The following is a 20600-nucleotide window of genomic DNA, read 5'->3' as shown; positions in this document are numbered from 1 at the left end:
TTTGCTCTCTAGTGGTTTAAAGTAAAATGACAAGCATTGGTAAATGCAGCATCAACAGAAGTTCAGCTCGACCTTGGCGAAAAAGTCTTTTTTCTTCTTCAAATAGTTATGCATCTGCATATCATTTGCTTATATTTAAAAGGAAAAAGTCTGAAGGAAAGGGAAGGTTGTTGTGGGTTATTTACTTGTAACAGGATGACAGCAGCTGTTGCTTAAAAACACTTGAAAGATTGCTTAATGGCAAACACACATCTTTCTCTAAAGAATTCAGACTTTCCATTACACAAACACTAATAAAGCATCAATATAGTAGTATAATATTGTAGCAATTTAGAAACTGAACAGAAGATCAGCACACAACAGTGTTTATTGACCAGAGAAGATAGTTCAGATCTTTACATGACAGACTTGACATTTGGACTTAAAGGAAACTGAAAACTCAACCAAATCAAACTACCTAGTGCAGAATCTTATTCATAAATTAAGGCACTAAGCTTACCAACGACATTTTACTTTTAGATAAGAGGTTTATTTATACCAGCCATTCAATACAGTATTTAACCATACTTTTTAATGAATGAAAAAAAAAACATAATTTTAACCATTTGATAAGTGCCAAACATGAGATACACTTGAATAATAAACGGAAAGTTAAACACAAAAGACATCTGTTTACCAGGATATTCAATAAAATATCAAAACATATTGCTCAGCGAAACTTTACTTTTCACTTTTAACTAGCAGACCAGCAGGAACATATGGAAACTTAATTCTGCCAATAAATAAAAGATAATAAGTTTATCCGATTCTCTCAATCTCACAGTTCAGACATTTTTTTCCTTACAATTCTGAGTTTAGGCCTTTATCTCACAATTTAGACTTTTTTTCTCACAAGTTTATAACTTGCTATTATGAGATATAAACTAGCAGTTCTAAAAAGACTATAAAGTATTATTGCGAGTTTAAACTCGCATTTATGAGATATATATTTGCTGTATTGATATATATCGCTATTATTGACAAGCCAACTGTTAATTGGTGGGAAGCACAACAAACGCAATGTTCACTTTATTTTCATGAGGCTATGCCCTTCTTGTTTTACACTTAATGCACATGTATTGAATGTTCAATTTGTTAATAATCACAAGAGTAAAGTGATTAATATTTTTACACCAACTGGCTCTTTTTACGTCATATGTACCACTGTGATTTGTACCGTTACATAGGTTCTGTAGATTGCACTAAACAGACAGAAAGAGAAAGAGAGATCATCTTTGCATGCACTATTACCTGCATCTGTCCTTCTTCAGGTCAAGTTATATATATATATATATATTTGTTGAAAAAAAAAAAAAAAAGGTTCACCTTAAGTTGTTAGAAGATGAAAGTGATATCTTTGTCATAACATCCTTTCAGCGTTTAATGGGATTTCCCACCACTGCATCAGAGCTGTTCAGTGCATTGATTCAATTGCATTGTTCTCCATGAAGTAAAACAGCAATTTCAGCATTACTCGGGTAGTGCGCTGATCGTCCATTGAGCATTGTATAGTGGCACTCAATGTTAAATTAATTTCAACACCTTATTTAATTCAGGAACAGTGCATTTCTAAATGTAGGCTATTAGAGAAGTCCCTTTCCTCATACTGCTGCAATGTCAATAACACTGTCCTCTTTTACAGTCAGAAATTTCTTCTAAAAAGTCCTAATCGGAGTAGAAAAATATTATTGTTTTGATTGTGAGATGTGCAGTTCTGAGAAGAAAAGTCTGAATTGTTAGATATAAACTTGCAACCGCAAGAAAAAGCGTTATAAGAAAAATAGTTTACATTCAGTCAGAATTGTGAGATAAAAAGTCACAATTACATGTTTTTTTTATTCTGTGGTGGAAATAAGCTTCCATAGGAATTTGTTAAAACTAAAATGGTGAAACTAAAGTGTGTATCAGGAATCTCTGTGTTGCTTCTATCGCAGGTGTCCTGTTCACAGTATAACATTGTTTTAAAGTTTAAGGCTGTTTTGACAAGTATATCATGTAAATCCAGCACAACTGTTCATTTGTAAAGGATTAAACTATGTTTAGTAGTTGAAATGTGCTGAAAGCCTTTTTCAAGAGAAACCAATGGATTCTTTTCAGTCTCTCAGGCTTGGTACAAAGGCACGACTCGTCTGATATTCTGTCTGCAGATGGGACAGATGGGTTGTGGCAAGGCCTGATAGCAGCGGAAACAGCAGCACACGTGTCCGCAGTCCAGCAGCACACAGCCTCGTGGGTTACTCAGGCATATCACGCACGGGTTCTCTGATACCTCCATGCCGTTCTCCTCCTCTTCTCGCTCTTCTGCACCCATCAGTTCAAACTCCCTCCTCATGTTCTCCTGCTCCCATCGCTGCTTCAACTGGCGGTAGTACCTGCGTCCCGCCCACATCAGCACGGCCACACCTGCCAATGCACAAATGCACGCCAGCACCCTCCACACCTCTGCCTGCCCTTCCTGCTCCAGCCGCAGGGTTTCAAAGTCATCTGTGCTAAGGAAGTACTCCGAGCCATCAGTGGGTGGGCGGATTTTTGGGAGGCGGTCCGTGTCCAGGATGAGCTCGCCCACTGCGGTCAAAGAGGCACCCACTTTCAGCATCTCCTCTGTTTCCAGTTGACCTTTGGGCTTCTCTCCGCTCAAATACTGACCAATCAGGTCCGTGAAGCCATAACTAGCCTGGTGGAACTTTTCATGGATGATTTCCATATTGGGACCCGTGGCCTCCAGGGGACAGAGCACACGCACAAACGCCTTGTTCACACCCAGCAGGTTAAAGTGCACAGCATTCACACGCTGGTGAAGCACACGCTCGCTGTCTGTCCTGAAAGATGTGAAAGAGAATCACGCGTTTTAGAAATGCCATGTTAGACTGACATATATCACATAATGTTTGGATTTTATATATTATTATGTTATTTTGTTTGTTTGTTTTTTTAAGTATCTTATGCTCGCCAAGGCTGCATTTATTTGATCCAAAATACAGTATAATATAAATATTTTGACATAGTATCACAATCTAAAATTACTACATTCTATGTTAATGTATTTTAAAACAATTTATTCCTGTGATATAATGCTACATTTTCAGCATTCATTACTCAAGTTTTCAGTATTGCGTGATCCTTCAGAAATCATTCTAATATACTATTTTAATTATTATTATTAATGTTGAAAACAGTTATGCGGGTTAATATTTTTGTACAAACAGTGGCACTTTTTTTTCAGGATTCTTAAATGAATAGAAAGTTCAAGAGAGCAGCGTTGATTTCAAAATGGAAACCTTTTGTAACATTATAAATGTCTTTACTGTCACTTTTGATTAATATAATGCATCCTTGCTGAATAAAAGTATTAATTTAAAAGAAGATCAAATATTAAAGTCTCCAACCTTTTGAACGGTGATGTATATTTATATTAGCAAGGGACCAGGACTTACCAAGTGCGTGCTAAACTGTTCCACACAAGTTTGTGTTCTCGGAGGACCAGTTTCTGGATTACACCAACACTGCCTTCCTGAAACTGACTCCTTAACGGTTCCCCGATGGATTGCACTGTACCTACAGAGAGAAAGTGGAAACAAGTCAGTGGAAAGTGAAGGAGTGATTGAGTTATATTCTACAGATCAGCTGAGACACTATAATGGAAAGTGAATGTTACCCTCGATGACCACATACTGCAGACATTTCCCTGGCGTGGCATTCAAAAGATCTACTAACTTTTCATCCACCGGCAAAACTGGAGCTTCCTAACATCAAAACCAAATTTGTTAAATTTTAAGAAATTTCTCCTATTTCACTGCTTTAAGTGTAGCAGACACTTTAAATCAAAAGAACAAATTCCAAGCACTAATAATTTCCAAGTATCCAAGTTATATTTATATACATGCATATATAGTGTCTAAATTGTCTTTTTTGCAAATGTACTCACATTAAGCTTGTTCACAGTTTTGCATTTCTTCCTGTAGATGTAATAAAACAGACCAGAGAGAGCCACACTTGAACCCAAACACACCATCTCCACTGCCCGGATGGGGAAATCCTCCATCTTCCTCCTCACCCTCTTCCTCTTCTCTAGACTACTGAACACAGAATGAAATCAAATTGAACAGGTGCAAGGTTTGATTTTCATTCATTTTTACTACTGCTGTTAATTTAGCAGATGCTTTTAATTACATGAACACAGATTAATTTATTTTAAGTTTCTTTTATAGGAGTTTAAAAAAAAAATCAAATTTAAATAATTTATGTGATATGGGGGTTCAGCTAACATTAACTAATAGATGTTTCATAGACAAACTTAGATGTTGGCTTGAGAGCATAGTTTAAAAAAAAATAATAATAAATAAAAAAGGTTATAAGGTTAAAAGAGGAAGAGATGACAAAGCCATGCAAGTCTTTGTTTACACTGGAAGTGAAAATTCCGATTATTTAAAACTATGGCACTTTGGGGTGTTTTGATTGTCGATTTAAGAGAAACCGACATAATGACACTACTAACACCTCCGCAATAAAACATACATAACAATAACCACAGTTCACCAAACAAGGCACATCATCTGTGGGGCTGTCAAAATAATGTGACCCATAAATGACCTTTAAAGACTTTAACCTAGTACGTTGACCACGGTTACACATGTATGCTCATAAATAAATATAAAAGTTCTGTCTGAAACAACAGAAATTAATATAGCGTGAATAAAAAGCAGAAATCACCTTTTACACTCACGATCCTCCTGAATTCATTTCCGAAAACTGCGACGTTGTTAAGGTCACGTGGCACGTCAATGCGCGAGGACCTTTTATAGGTAGCTATGATTTCTGCCTGACCATGAATTTGGGGCGGGGGCGGAGGCCGGTGCATAAACACACACAACTCAACGGACTTTTAATTTGGAACTCAGTGTTTCCGAATCCGGCACACGTTTATGATTGAATCCTCTGGCTTCACCAAGGCGGCCAACATGGCAGGAGGCAAAAAGAAACCCTCTACTCTACCCTCAAGAATTCAGAAAACACTTTCCTCCGTATGGCAGGACAAACACATGGTGTTGTTCAAAGCAGAGTACACGTTCTTGGTCACGGCCGTCCTCTGGTTCCTGGAAATTGGCATTAACATATGGGTGATCCAAAGAGTTGCATGTAAGTTAAGTGCAGTAGAAATCAATCACTGACGTGATCCTTGGATAATTACAAGTAATAGTTAACAATTCATTAAAGGAACAACAAACTAAAGAAACGGCTTGATGTTCAGATAGGATAGCGGTGCATGCTTATTAATGCATTCAATCATTCGTTTCACATAGGCTCAAATGTCAAAGTCAACTCTGCCTTCCAAAATTGTAGTCTGGATAAGTTGTGCATTAGATCCGTCGGGACTCCTTAAAAGGAACACATGCATCAATGATCATGTCACTGTCAGTCACGGCACACCATATAACCAAAATGACACTATATAGCAGTATGCAGAGAGATGCCAGTTATAAGTGCCGTCGTGATTCCTCTGTCTAATGATATAAGTGTTTTTTTAGATACAGAGATCGACTGGAAGGCGTACATGGATGAGGTGGAGGGAGTTATTAACGGCACATATGACTACACACAGCTGAAGGGCGACACGGGACCCCTGGTGTAAGTGTCAACATCAAAAATGTGTATAGTGTATTCCAGCTTTTAGATGCCCAGTAGACTTCCTCTCTTCCTGTATACCTTTGAGAATGGCATAATAAATGAAAATCTGGCCACTAATCATTTACTGGATTTTATATACTGTATGTGTGTTTCAGGTATCCAGCTGGTTTTGTGTATGTATTCACTGGGCTGTATTATCTTACTGATCATGGACAGAATATTCGTTTGGGTCAGTATGTGTTCGCTGTGTTCTATCTCATCACTCTCCTGCTTGTGTTCCGCATTTACCATCGCACCAAAAAGGTAATGACCCCTTATAATGCCAATCCATTATACATCTTGTGCATTCTGTGCAGTCAGGTTTTTTTTTTTTTACACCCAAGAATAGACAGGATTTTTTCTTTTTACAAACCACTGTTAAAATGTGTGGGGTCTGTAAGAAAGCGGATGAGCATTGGATGCACTGACTTGTAAAAGCACAAAAAAATAAAAAGAAGTTTTCAACATTTAAAATAAAAAATGTTTCTGAGCACCAAATCATGTGTAATAAAATGATTTCTGAAGGATCATGTGACACTGAATACTGAAGTAATACATTCAGCTTTTTGTTGCAGAAATAAATTACATTAAATAACATAGATGTAAATAAAAATAGTAAATAATAGTTCATAATATTTCTGTTTTTACTGTATTTTTGATCTGCTTTTGCTTGGTGAGCATTACAGATTTCTTTCAAAAATCTTACCTACCCCAAACCTTTGAATGCTGGTGTATAATTTATGTAATGCAGTGTACAGTATTTCTGCAACATGTATTGTTAGTTCTACAACCTGTATATCCAACTTCAGCTAAACAACTATTGCAAAACATAAACCTCTAAACTTTGTAATCCAGCAACTACTCATCACAACAATACAATGATAAAAATCTAACTAATAATGCAGTGCACTGCTAATTTCTGTTTATATTATGTTTTTGCCATTCACAGAAGTTTGTATTCATGATTCTGAAAGTGTCTTATTAATAGTGCATGTCTGTTTATTCTTCTCTAGGTTCCTCCATATGTGTTCTTCTTCATCTGCTGTGCTTCGTATCGAATTCACTCCATTTTCATCTTGCGTCTCTTTAATGATCCGGTGGCCATGATGCTGTTATTCGGAGCCATCAATCTCTTCCTGGATGGCCGCTGGACTCTAGGATGTGCCCTCTACAGGCAAGTAGAAACAACATCTTCATTCTACATGGAGTGATAGATGAATGATAAGAGAAACTGAATATTTTAATTAAAGAATATACTATAAGGGATATTTGTAAAAAAAAAAAAAATATTTTGAAGCCTGATTTCTTCATCACTTCTTAACATAAGAATAATTATGGCTTGATAATTGAATGGTCATTTCAGCAGTGTGTGTGCATTTAAAGTGTATATTTGTCTTTGCTGTGGACAGTTTAGCTGTGTCTGTGAAGATGAATGTTCTGCTCTTCGCTCCTGGTCTCCTTTTCCTTCTCCTGTGTGAGTTCGGTCTATGGAAAACTTTACCTAAACTCACTCTCTGTGCTGTCATTCAGGTTAGACGCACATAATAACTCATTCACATATTTATTAAGTGATTCCTTTTGATGTTTTACACCAGCTTTTCATTTAAAACGTTTTTCTCCCTTTCAGCTGGTTTTGGGACTGCCGTTCCTCTTGGTGAACCCCGTTGGGTATGTTAGCCGGGCCTTTGACCTGGGCAGGCAGTTTCTTTTTAAGTGGACGGTGAACTGGCGTTTTCTTCCCGAGGATGTGTTCTTGAGTCGATACTTCCACCTGGCTCTGCTTCTGGCACACATTACCACGCTGCTGCTGTTTGCGCTGAAGAGATGGAAGAGGTACAAAAATCAAATCTTACAATTAAACTTCTTGGTAAACTAAATATCCTACTGCTCTTTTTGTTCCACTGACTGTGTCCTTTAAAAAATGGTGTTTATTACAGGTCTGGGACCAGTATCTGGTCTATTCTAACAGATCCGTCTGCGAGAAAAGAGACCGTACCCAAGCTCAATGCTGATCATATCCTTTTTATGGTTGTTTAAATCAAATGTATGATGGATTGGATTGAAATCATTTTAAATAAACCAGGCGTTCATGAAATGTGCACTATTAGTCCTAGTCGATATGATGAGAATGGTTCCTTAACCCAGATCATACAGACAGTTCTGGTTCTTTACACTTCTAATTTCATTGGCATGTGCTTCAGTAGATCTCTGCACTATCAGTTTTATGTCTGGTACTTTCATACGCTGCCATACCTGTTGTGGAGTGGAGGAGTCAAGAAACTTGCCCATCTGCTCAGGTAAAACAGACACATGGAACAGTTTTTTTTTTTTTTCTTCTCATAAACTTTGTGTGTGTGTGTTTGTACATTTTAGTTAGTTTCATTTGTTGTGCAAATCGACAGTATCACAACAACCAGAGCATATTTGTTGATTAATAATAAACCGCTATATGGAGCAGAATTTGGACCAATGAGATTTCATTGTGGGCAGAGATACCAAGTTATGTGGTAGAAACATTAGTTGGGCAGTGCTCAATAATAAGGACTGTCTGATTGCCCTGGGTACGCTTGAAAGAGGCTGGGGACAGTTGACGGAAATGTGCATCATCGCTGAAGTTAATTTAATCATTTAAAAATTAAAGTGTTTTTAAACCTTTAGTTTGCAAAAAGAATTATATTAAGGATTATTTACTTTTTTTTATGTGTTTAATACATATAATTGTTGTGCCGGGACTAATAAAAATTGTGGCATGGCAAGTAAAAAAAATATGAACCACTGGCTCAAAAAAAACAACAAAAAAAAATTAGGAACGGACTAGGAATCATGAATTACATTTTTTACAGCATTTATTAAACTAGGTTAATTTTTATTTATAAACACACAATTATTAATAGTTAATTCATCTTTGTTTATTGCATTAAATGTATGTTAATTTATTCAGCTTAGAATGTAAAAATAAATGTAGAAATTAACACTCTCTATGCAGTAGTTTTCATTGTTAGTTCATGATATCTGCATTAACTAGGTAACAATCGTAGTTGATTAATACAAATTTGTTATATATCAAACCCCCAGATCTACCGTCCCAAATCATCTTTTTATCATTTGCTTTCTTTTAGGGTGTTGGTCCTGGGTCTGATTGAACTGTCCTGGAACACGTATCCGTCCACCAACTACAGCTCTCTATCACTGCACATCTGCCATCTCATCATCTTGCTCTGTTTGTGGCTCAACCCGACTCCAGCTCTTCCCTCTCAGAAGTCGGAGAACAAGGCTAAGCGCCATTGAGCCCTGGCCTTCCCAGGTCTTTTCAGGATGCTTTTCAGGATTCTTGAGGACTAATTTGATGCTTAGTCTGGGAAATGTAAATGGATTTTTATTGGAAGGACATTTAAAAAAAAATTCTCATAATTTCTGTGCAGTTTATCAACACAGTTGACCTTTGAGACCTCAAGGATCTCTTCTCGTTGGCCATTGGACTCATTCAGTACATTTTATTTGAACAAGAGGTTATATATAACAGAATATCTGTGCATTTCAACATTCGCTTTCATAATTATTCAGGGATTTGTTTTTGTTTAAATGGGTAGTTCACTCAAAATGAGAATTGTCATCATTTACTCACCCTCATGTCGTTCCAAACCTGTATGACTTACTTTCTTCTGTGGTACATGAAGGTATTTTAAAGAACCTGTATGTATCATTGTATGGGAGAAAACACATACAAGGTTTGGAACAACAAGATGGTGAGTAAATAATTACTGAATTTTCATTTTTGGGTGAACTATCCCTTTAAAAGATTTTTTTTTTTTTTTTTCAGCTATTCACAGTTGTCTATAAGCTCAACAGGATCATATAGTTACATTTATAGGGCACAAAGTTATGGCAAAGATCTGCTTTTCCATTTCTTTTTAGTTTAAGGCAACCATGAACCTCTAGTAGTTCCTGTGTTTGTTTTCTATCTTTGGTCTTTTCCTTTTCTAGCATGAAGAGCGAGAGATTCAATGATGAAATGCTTCATATTTTGAGTGTGATTTTTATTTTTCTGTGAAGAAGAGTGAATGATTGTTCTTATAAATCTTATTCTTATGGTCTGCTTGCTGTTATTGTTTTTTTCTTTTTTTTTTTTGCATGGCATGTATTTGCTTAATCCAAAGTGTAGGCGATGATCATAAAACATCTGTTGTCCATGATTTTATTCCATTTCCAATTCTTTTGACAGGATCACAGCTACGAAAGTCTGTGCAAAACCAGGTTAAATGCACAGTGAACGATTAAAGCCCTTACTGTTTGAAACAACAGTGTCTTAAAACCTGAGGAAACATCATTTGGAATCAGAGGATTTTATTGTATAGATTTGTGATCGAAAATAAAAAGTCATAATTTCATAACATTCATAGTTACCAGTTATGATTCTTTCTATGATTGAACATTATAAATATAGCCCCAAGTTTTGCAGATTGTTTTTGTGGTGTTATTTGAAAACTCTTGCTTTCAACCAAACTCTAAAAAACAAATTAAATGCCTAAATCTTTGAGTCCAAAAGCTAGCAGTCATTGCCAAACACACAGAATTCAAATTGCTGTCAAAAATCAAAACACAAATGATCCTACAAAAAATACAATTTACCAAAGTTACTTAGACTGTTCATGTGGTTAACAGCACTTAAACTGAGTGATACTGACAGAATCGGTCACTGCACAAAAAAAAAAAGTGGTTTGAAATAAAGTCCAGTTTAGTCTAAAACTTAAATAGATTCATCAAATTCAAGCAGCTGTTAAACTAGAGTTCAAAAGATCAGTAAGATTTTTAAAAAATATTTTTCATGCTCACCAAGGCTGCATTTATTTGATATAAAATACAATATTAATGTGAAATATTACAAATTAAAATAAATGTTTTCTATTTTAATATTTAAAATATAGTTTATTCCAGCAGCATAACTCCAGCCTTGAGTGTCATGTGATCTTTCAAAAATAATTCTAATATGCTCATTCTAATTTAATGTGTCCTTGCTGAATAATAATATTAATAATAAAAAACTCTTACTGACCCCAAATCTTTGAACGGTAGTGTAAGTTAAGGCAGGAATGTGTAATTCTGGCCTGCTATATATGTTGGTGATTGTATTCATGAAGCATCCAATGCTAGTCATTTTGCTATTGCTAAGATAAAATGTTGTCAGATCTGCAGTGAACTGCATTCTACTTAGACTGAGGCCCAAAGATTAAGGCAAAGCTTTATTATGGTACAGTATTATGGTCTGGGCATGAGGAAAAACTTGAACACAACTCCAAATCCTTTGCAAGTGTAGCCAACAGGGTAGAACAAAAAACTTCATAGATCCTGTTTGTGGCAGTTTATCACATGTTATTGGGGTTGTAGCAGAGCACATTCAGTTTTATGTTCTCATCCCAGTGACGCAAAAGCAGGAAAAGCTGCCTGGTCGCTGCCCTCAACCCTGCCAGATTGATACCCTTCACTCGACACTTCAGCCAGAAATCTGCCTTGGCAGCCACCAGTTCCCACTCCACAAAAAACCCAGCACAACGGTGCTCCAACCAGGCTAGAGCCACCACCGTGGCCCAGCTTGAGCTCTCTATGTCCATCTGCGGCAGATCCTCTCCATGAGGTTCTGGGGGATCCAGCGGAGGACCTTCACAAATGTCAGTCTCAGAGCCCGCCCACTGTCAGCTTGTGGGACTGCACCTACCAATTTCTGAGGGCCTTCCTCCAAGGGGTCGGACCATGAGTCTTACATATGCCTCGCTGATGTGGCAGGTGGTAAGGATCAACGGAAAGTGGGGCTCAGACTGCTGCAGTGGCTCAGGTATGGGGATGCTCTTTTCAGGCAGTCCAGAGTAGGATTCAGACAGCAGAAACACACCTGATGCCAACTGTAGGCACAGCTGTGGGGACAGAAAAACTAGGTAAAACTGACTTTAAGTTGTGATTAAATTTGTAAATCAGTATGCAATTACACCAACCAATGGCAAGTAGTAAGGTGTGTCTGTCTCTTTGCAGAAAGACAGTGAGGTCTGAGAGGAGCTTGTTTTCCATTATTGCCCTTTAGTCTGCCCAGATTGAACCTGGAGAACACAGAAAATCAGTGTGATAGTACAATAAAATCATTACAAAGTGTGATACTTCTGCAGGTCAATGCTGACTTGGACCCGAAGAAACTCTCCACAGAGCGCAGAGAGCGATAAGACACTGCTGATGGACTGATGCTCCCTCCGATGCCTGAAAGACACAACTTCATTATTAGACCCATAATTCAACACTCATTTAATAAGGTATAAACAATCCTAAAGGTGCGGTCAAACTTACTATTGATATAAATGCAAAAACATTCCCCATGAAGATTTTGTTGGTGTTTAAGTTTTTCACGCAAATTTTCACTGACCAATAGAAAGCTGCTTGGTTTAAAAGTGACTCCATGCTTTTACACATCACTACACTATTGACTCGACCTTTCTGTTTGAGAAAATTCACAGAAATGGTGCTAATGTGTCCGCAGCTTAATGTCCTTTTTTTCTGTCTCCAAGGAGAAATTCAGATTGCGCTGAGCAGAATGCATTGTTTTACTGCCTCATAGATTGAATGGATGTCTTTGCATCAGTACCTTAAGAGGGTTTTCTTTTCATTTATCTGTATTTGAGTTGCGTGTTGAGCCTCAGACTGTTTATGGACCGTTTAATGCATATTGTGGACAAAAATGTCAAAAGTTGGCTGAAATTGTGAGCTCCAATCTGATTGGCTGATCTGGGCAGTAAGGATGCAAGGGGTTCTATCAGTCTGATGGGCAACAGTAATGTTTACAGGGCACTTTTGAGCTAAAAGCTTGATATTCATAACATTAAAGCTTTAAAAATTATTCAAGAGCTTTGTTTGAGGCAAATAAATTATATAATCTTGTAAATACTGGTAAATACTTATTTGAGCTGTATTTATCCTAATTTGGACCCAGTTTGTGATTACAGATAGACTTCCATTCACAAGACTGCATTTATTTGATCAAAAATACAGTAAAAAAGTAATATTATGAAATATTACTATTAAAAATAACTGTTTTCTATATTAATATAGAAATACATTTTTAAGCGTAATTTAGTCCTGTCATGGCAAAGTTATTTCAGCATCATCACTCCAGTCTTCAGAGTCACATGATCTTTCAGAAATCATTCTAATATTCTGATTCAGTGCTTGAGAAATATCTATTATCATCAATGTTAAAAACAGTCGCGCCGATTCATATTTTTGAGGAAACCGTGATACATTTTTAAAAGATTCTTTGATGAATGGAAAGTTCAAAAGAATGGTATTTATTTGAAATAAAAATGTTTTGTAACATTATAAATGTCTCCACTGTCACTTTTAATTAATTTAATTAATCCTTGCTGAACAAAAGTATTCATTTGTAAAAAAAAAAAATCTGAATGGTAGTGTATGCTACTTAAAATGTACTATAAGTGGGCATGCATATATAACTTTTAAGGTACCTGACGAGGTTTGTGTATTTTCAGTTTCTTCAATGGCTCTGCTGGAGAGATTATATTTTCTGTGCTACAGTATATGTGTGTACCTGTGTGTCGTATGCGAGTACTCTGAGGTTGATTTCTTGCATTGGTGGCGGTGGTGGTGAAGCTTGTATACATGCAGACGATTCCATAACTTTAGCTTGTCTGGATGGCTTTCATTCTGTAATGCTTGGACAGACCTACACACCCAAACAACAGGAACAAGACATGGATGGAGGAGGCTGTGTGTAACTTAAATTCATATATTTAGTTTTTAACTGTTATTCCTATCAGACCTCTTTCAACTTTAATATCTGTTTCTTTCTCCTGCATGTTTTCAAAGTCTCTGATGACAGATCGTGCGGTCAGCTGGTGGATAATCTCATCCCAGGGCCCAGTGCTGGTTTGCAGGGTTGCTGAGCGCTCTGTGTCCCACAGAATAGACAGATCCACACGGACCTTCCAGGATACGGCCCTTCCTCCCAGCATACCATGGATGACTGAGCGACACTGGTCCCCTGAAGCCTGGAACTCACCTGGGGGAGCGGCTGAAAATAGGAATTCTGGATCGGTGAAGGTGTCCCAGTCTAGTGGAACAGGTGGCCATCTGGATAGAGAGTGGTAGGTAAAAAGAAAAGGATGATTTAATATTTGGACCGATTTTAAAATGCATCTGTGTGTATTTATGTTGATGCATAAACTGTAAGATTGTTTTCCCTCACTGGAGTCTGTCAGACTGGGGTCACAGGTCACCCTGTGGAGATGAGAAACTTCGGCCAGACAGAGCAGAGTGACCTCGTGCCTTCTGCCTGTGACGAGACTCATCTAAGAGCTTGCCAGCCTTCAGAAACAAACATAGACTACCAGTTAGGATTATAGTTTATTTTTTAGTTTCTATTTTATGTTTTTACTTACTAAGAATAGTTCACTCAAAAATAGAAATTTGCAGAATATGTATTCATCCTTAGGCCATCCAAGATGCAGATGAGTTTGTTTCATCATTGGAAGAGATTTGGAGAAACTGATCAACTAGGAGAATTCAGGATTTATGTTTTACACGCCACAAGCATTGGTTTGAAGTAAAAAATGTCTTTGATGTATTTGTTTATTACAAACACACAGCTTTTTACTTCAGAATATGTTAATTGATGGACTGAAGTTGTGTAGATTACTTGATTATTGTAATGTTTTTATCAGTTGTTTGGACTCTCATTCTGACGGCACCCATTCACTGCAGATGATCCATTGGTGAGCAAGTGATGTAATGCTACATTTCTCTAAATCTGTTCCAGTGAAGAAACAAATTCATATACATCTTGGATGGCCTGAGGCTGAGTACATTTTCTGCAGATTTTCATTTTTGGGTGAAATATTCCTTTAAATTGGTAACACTTTATAAAAAGGTCTTATTTGTTAACATTATTTAATTCATGACATGAAATAGCAATGAGAAATATATTTTTTACAGCATTTATTTCTTTTGAATAGCAGTTTTTATATTTGTTAATGCTTGTTAATACAAACAGTACAACTGTTTATTGGTCATGTTACATTTTTAAATATATCAGTATATGTTGAACATTTGCTAAAATTAATTATGTAGAAGTATTGTTCATTGTTAGTTCAAGTTAACTAATATTAAGACCTTTTAAGACCTTATTGTAAAGTGTTATCTTTAGATTGTAAATATTAGCATTGTAATTTATTGATTTAATTGAATTTCATGTTTAGTAAAAGTGCTTTACAAAATTTGGAACCTTTACAAAATATTAAATATAAAATTGAAACTTTTCCACTATTGTAAGTCATTTTGGATAAAAGCATCTGCTAAATGCATAAATGTAAAAAATGTGGAACCACCTAATGGAATTTATGCACCTTATCATCAAAGATCTTTTAAAAGTTGTTCTTGTTCTTGTTTTTTTTTTTTTTTTTTTTTTTTAATACATAATAATGTATTATACTTTAAATGATCATTTATTTCTGTGATGCAAAGCTGAATTTTTAGGATCATTATCACATGATCCTTTAGAAATTATTATAATATTATGATTCATTATCAAAGTTGGAAACAGTTCTGCTGCTTAATTTTTTTTCAGAACATGTGATACTTTTTTAGGATACTTTGTTTGATGAATAAAAAGTAAAAAGAAAAAAAAAAAGAAGCGATGTTTTTAAAATATAAATGTTTTTTAATAACAATATACACTACTGGTCAGTAATCTGGGGCCAGTAATTTTTTTTTCTTTCTTTTTTTAAAATAAAATCAATACTTTTATTCAGCAAGGATGTGTTAAATTGATAAAAAGTGATAGTAAAGAAAATATATTATTAGAATATATATTATTAGGATTTTTTTTTATTATGAATAAATGCAGTTCTTTTTAACCTTTTATTCATCAAATATATTAGACAGCAGAACTGTTTCCAATACTCATAATAAATCAGAATATTAGAATGATTTCTAAATGATCATGTGATAGACTGGATGTTACATGTGACACTGAAGGCTGGAGTAATGATGCTGAAAATTCAGCTTTGCATCACAGGAATAAATTATTTTTTAAAAGTATATTCAAATAGAAAACTATTATTTTAAGTTGTAATAATATTTCAAAATATTACTGTTTTTTCTGTATTTTTGATCAAATAAATGCAGGCTTGATGAACAGAAGAAACTTCTTTCAAAAACATAAAAAATAGTAATGTTTCCAAACTTTTGGTCTGTACTGTATAGCTATATATATATGTATATATACATACACACACTAGTGATATGCGGGTCGGGTTTTTTTTTTCGAACCCGCGGGTCCCGCTTTTATGAAATTATTTGGCCCGCCCCGCGAATAAGGTAAAATATCTTTTTCACAATCGTCACGGTCCGGTAGAAGGCGCTGTTGGCACACTCTTTCACAGTTGGCGTTCGCTTATGGTCCCAATCGCCTCGACGTTTTAATTATGTCATTAATCATCTAAAACATTCTAGCTACTCATAAGATGTGTGATGTTTAGTTAATTTGTTTTTATAACAATTTATTAAGTGTGTAAAGCAATGTGTTGTCAACACTTCATAAGTTTCTCTTTCAGAAACTCAGAAAACACGTCTGAAAATCAGTGTCTAGTAAAGAAACGAGATGCAAATGCTGCGCCACCAGTTAATACTAAATAACTGAACAAACTGCCCTTTACATTTCTAAAATTCAACTGAGGATACTTTCTTTTGTAATTTGTCCACTTTGAAGACATCTCTATGAGCATTTTACAAGCTTTTTGAGGGCCCCCTAAATGTAATGATCCCCATCCTAAAATATAAAAGCAGGTATATATATTTTTTATAATAAAGACTTATTTATACTGTGTAAGAGAAATTATTAAGTGTAATATTATACAGACCAAATTTTTCTTTCTTGCAATTTTAGGTTAAATCTAACAATGCAGACTTGGAGCTTGAAACTTGAAGGAAGAAAAAGGATTAAGAGATTTAAGATTATCGTGAAAAGGAATTTTATTTATTTATTTATTTATTTTTTTCTAACTTGACTAACATTATAAGTGGAGTGTAGGAAAAAAAATATTAATCAAAATATATGGTAAAGTATGACCCTTTTCATGAATCATCTAACACAAACAAATGTCTTCATCATCACTAAGGTTGTATTCTGAAATAGCTTGAGCTAATGGGGTTATCCATGTCACGCAAAAGATGCACAATCTGTGAAAAAATAATTCTCAAACTGAAATGTTGGGACCTTTTTTTTTTTTATCCCACTGACCCACTTTTCAATTGTTCTCAGCACCAGACAATAGAGACAAATGGTTTCATAACTAGTGCACAATACCTGTGTGTTATTCAACTGTATGGTTGCATAGTTTTATGTAAATGGTTTGTTTGGGTGTAGTTTTTGTATTAGTGTTCCATGTCTTTATGTAATCTCCCTCTGTTGCCCCCTGTAGTTTTGAAGAAGCAGACAATTTCTCACACACACTCAAGTAGCCCTCTCATGTGCTCCAGTTGTGTGTCAGACCTCATGGCTGTGACGACATGAGTAGTTTCACTGATCCAGGACTTGACCAAAGACACACTTGAAGCTCGTCCTTACAGCAGAATGAGAGAGTGAGTAGCATTCTGTGAAAGATTCAACTCACATCTGCTGTAGAGCTTAACAGCATAAAGACAATGTTGTCTTCTGTGATTAGCCTGAGCTGTTGTCTCACAGATGACTTTGGGGTACTAGTAACACTATTTCTTTCAAATAAATGTTCAGGGTTAAATTCAAGTAAATTCTGACATGCTATTAGTTACCACCAGTGTTGAGGAAAGTTACTTTAAAAAATAATGCATTACAATATTCCCTACTCCCTAAAAAATTTAATAATTACGTTACTTGCATTACTTTTGTGTTAAACGATCTCATCTGAGCTCAGGCTAAAGAAAATATACATTTACACTCAAACAAACCTTTTAACTGTCCTGTCGTTTTAGATAGCCTGAAGAATAGGACGCAGGAGAAGAAAGTTCAACACTCTTACTTCATCAATGAAACACAAATGTGATGATTATCTAAAGTTATTTTTGCCTATTAGTATAGTTGAAGTGGATCATCGAAAGTCAGCAGCAAAGACACTGGTTGCTAAAATGGGATTAAATACATAAAGGAAATTTGTGTCATATTCTCAGTTTGCATTTTACTGTTTTCATTCATTTCAAGGAATACTGAGTCTGTTTTTGTGCAAGTGAGATGAGTAAATGCATGTTCACATGTATGTGTATATATATATATATATATATATATATATATATATATATATATATAAAATTAAACATTTTTTTTTGCCTTAACAAAAATTCACATTTCACAAAAAAATTCACCTAATCCATTGCCTCATAGGCTTCCACTTCACTCTAAGTGTATTACTTTAGACATGATTTTTGTTTGTCTTTTTGAATGAATGAATGAATGCATAAATCATAATGGATAATGAACCCAGAACATTAAAATCAAGCTTTAAAAGCTTTACAATGAAGTTTTCTTTAATCATTAGTCTTTCTGGTCACATTGTCTTTTTGTAACCAAACACTGAATCCAATCTGAAAGTATGCTCACATGCTCGTTCCTGAACTTTTCCTTGAATCCAGCTTTTGCCTTTAGTGCTGTGATCAGCATCTTGTTCGTGGAGGAGAGTGGCAGAGCATCACAAAGTGCACAAGAGAAACTCAAGGGAGCGGAGGGCAGATTAATCAGGCAACATCAAAGAGAGCAGCAGGGCGAATGGGGCAAAAGATGAATGGAGATCAGCCGCCTGATTGTTTTTTTTTTCATGCCATCCCTCAGTGCTTCAGTTGGCAGTAGGATGGCAAAACCATTGTGCAGGGGCCACATAGAACGCCTGGAACAAACTGTCGGCTCCTGTTTTTATTCTTCATGCCAAAAAGGGAGGAGAATGCAAGATAGGGAGACTCTTGCTCTTGAAGTCCATCTTTTCTTTTGATATTTTTGTCTGCTAATGTTTCAACAGTATTTTAAAACATTATTTACCAGGAAAACCCTTAAATATTGCTCACACTGTTATGAATTTTAGATATCGGCTTGTTTCTGTCTTCTGACCAGCACCCAAACGTTCTGTCTCATGTGCCACTGACCAAGGAGGTCTTTCTCTCAGTCGCTACACACATACATACTGTAGGCCTTGTGTGAAGCACTTTTGAAAGTAGCCTGCTGCTCTGCATGCCCTCACTGTATTTGGTTGCTCAGTTGGCTCAAAGATAACTCCAATTTGGGTCTCTCATCCTGACTGCAGACTCAGCACACGTACATTACACAGTGTTCCTGTCTTGTCCTTTAGTTGGACTCGCTAATCTCTGCACACTTTGTCACATAGCCTGTCATGAGTCCAATTCAAAGAGACGAACAAACCTGATACCGTGTGACAGCTTAAAATGATCGCTCATTAGCTCTGATGAATTCAAGAGCATCTCTGTCTGTGCATTCGCTCCTTTATGTTTCCCTTTGCCCTGATTGCCACGTCCAAGCCTTATTTGAGGGAAGAACAGTCATTCGATTGTCATGCGTCATTATTTCATGAATCAGGCCACTAAGCCTCACTTTGCTCTTCTCACACTTGACACACTTAGTAATGTAATTGCATTAAATATCAAACCTTGTGGTGTTAATTTTAAAGATGGCACAAACATTTATGTATTTAGCAAACACTTTTATCCAGAGGGACTACTACACTAATGTTGGAAACCATGATCTTTGCTGGTGTGATGAACTATACTAGGGAAAATTACATTATACATCCACCAAAAGCAGCTTGGAAAGTGGTTTGAAAAATAGAGTCATACATACAGTTAGAGCACAAACAAATAATTAAAAAAGTCAAAATAACAAAAAAATCTAGTTAATTATTTTAATTCACCCCCTCAACAACTCTCTCTCTCTCTTTCTCACTAAAAAAAAACCTGAATAAAAAAAACTGTGATTTCTAGACCTGGAGAAGTCATTTAAATGATTAAAATCTTTATAATATTTTATAATGGATATACATTTGTCTAGCTTTTCCAAGCTACAATATATTGTATCAACTAGAAATTGTGAGTGAAAAAATAAGTAAGTAAAATTCTTATCCAGTAAAACATGTAAAACTGGAAAAGTCATGGGATGTGCGAATATTGTTGGACGGTCTCAGAGTCAAAAAGGTTGCGAACCACTGGCAAAAACTATTGTCTGATGATTGTTTACATTTCTAATTTAAAAATTCAAATGATCTATCTATTAATTTTTATGAGGGAACAGCTTATTGTACTGATTAACAAATAATATGTTTTTTTCCCCCCATTTATTATGCAGCCCAACCAAATGGATGTTATTGTCAAACTTGTCAAGCATTTCCCATGAAAACAACAAGAGCACTTAGACTTACATTTATAATACACGATTTATTTATGATTTAGTCATAGTGTTATGTATGCAGAGCTCGGCATTTGATTGATTTAATTTTGTCTATTAACTATTGCCAAAAGGAGCAATTTAAAATTAAAATTCAATTAGCTTTTTTAAATGTCACTGAAAAAGTTTTTGGAAAACGATTTGGAAAGCACCTTCTGTGACAGTCCAACAATGTAGGAAGCATGACAAACTTTTCTACGAACTCTCGGCCAGTAACGAGTAAACAAATGATGAGCTCTTGTATTTTAATGTTGTATGTTTTTATGCAATGAGGCTATGCTGAGCTGAGAAAGATGCAATGATCTGAACTGACAATATTTTAATGGCGCACATAAAAGCGTGAAAGTGATCAAGGAGGTCGGCGTGCCTGTGATCGCCACATTCGCTTGCTTTGAACTCTCAGGGAGGAGCACAATACTCTCATTCA

At 35.8% G+C, this 20600-nt stretch overlaps 2 protein-coding genes across 3 annotated transcripts; one reads left to right on the top strand and one right to left on the bottom strand.

Annotated features, from left to right (window-relative positions):
- Nucleotides 1-1696: 1696 nt before the first annotated feature.
- On the bottom strand, nucleotides 1697-4906 carry LOC132154643 (mitochondrial ubiquitin ligase activator of nfkb 1-A). Of its 2 annotated transcripts, none has more exons than XM_059563288.1 (5): nucleotides 4750-4906; nucleotides 3965-4115; nucleotides 3695-3782; nucleotides 3474-3594; nucleotides 1697-2858 (listed from the first exon to the last, which is right to left on the bottom strand). In XM_059563288.1, the coding sequence occupies exons 2-5, from the start codon at nucleotides 4079-4081 to the stop codon at nucleotides 2141-2143; spliced, it is 1044 nt and encodes a 347-aa protein (XP_059419271.1). In that variant the 5' UTR covers nucleotides 4082-4115; nucleotides 4750-4906; the 3' UTR covers nucleotides 1697-2140. The 2 variants fall into 2 exon arrangements, with proteins under 2 accessions (XP_059419271.1, XP_059419272.1); XM_059563289.1 differs by having other exon boundaries at nucleotides 3965-4112.
- A 1-nt stretch (nucleotide 4907) lies between these two features.
- On the top strand, nucleotides 4908-10096 carry LOC132154640 (dol-P-Man:Man(5)GlcNAc(2)-PP-Dol alpha-1,3-mannosyltransferase-like). Its single transcript, XM_059563286.1, has 9 exons — nucleotides 4908-5175; nucleotides 5565-5664; nucleotides 5820-5967; nucleotides 6717-6877; nucleotides 7113-7233; nucleotides 7331-7536; nucleotides 7641-7718; nucleotides 7857-8000; nucleotides 8823-10096. Exons 1-9 carry the CDS (start codon nucleotides 4962-4964, stop codon nucleotides 8989-8991), a joined length of 1341 nt encoding a protein of 446 aa, XP_059419269.1. The 5' UTR covers nucleotides 4908-4961; the 3' UTR covers nucleotides 8992-10096.
- The last annotated feature ends 10504 nt before the right edge of the window (nucleotides 10097-20600 follow it).

Source organism: Carassius carassius, chromosome 12, assembly GCF_963082965.1.
Source record: "Carassius carassius chromosome 12, fCarCar2.1, whole genome shotgun sequence".
Lineage (NCBI taxonomy): Eukaryota > Metazoa > Chordata > Actinopteri > Cypriniformes > Cyprinidae > Carassius > Carassius carassius.
Note: the sequence above shows the minus strand (reverse complement) of the source record. Positions and strands in the feature narration are given on the sequence as shown.

What these genes read in the sequence shown, in the direction of transcription:
- LOC132154643 (XM_059563288.1), bottom strand. Translation starts at nt 4,081, where the DNA reads ATGGAGGATTTCCCCATCCGGGCAGTGGAGATGGTGTGTTTGGGTTCA. An exon ending in AAACTGTGAACAAGCTTAAT is followed by an intron (nt 3,783 to 3,964) that starts GTGAGTACATTT and finishes TTTTGATGTTAG; the next exon opens with GAAGCTCCAGTTTTGCCGGT. An exon ending in GCAGTATGTGGTCATCGAGG is followed by an intron (nt 3,595 to 3,694) that starts GTAACATTCACT and finishes TTCTCTCTGTAG; the next exon opens with GTACAGTGCAATCCATCGGG.
- LOC132154640 (XM_059563286.1), top strand. Translation starts at nt 4,962, where the DNA reads ATGATTGAATCCTCTGGCTTCACCAAGGCGGCCAACATGGCAGGAGGC. An exon ending in CTCTCTGTGCTGTCATTCAG is followed by an intron (nt 7,234 to 7,330) that starts GTTAGACGCACA and finishes TCTCCCTTTCAG; the next exon opens with CTGGTTTTGGGACTGCCGTT. An exon ending in CCCAAGCTCAATGCTGATCA is followed by an intron (nt 7,719 to 7,856) that starts TATCCTTTTTAT and finishes CCAGATCATACA; the next exon opens with GACAGTTCTGGTTCTTTACA.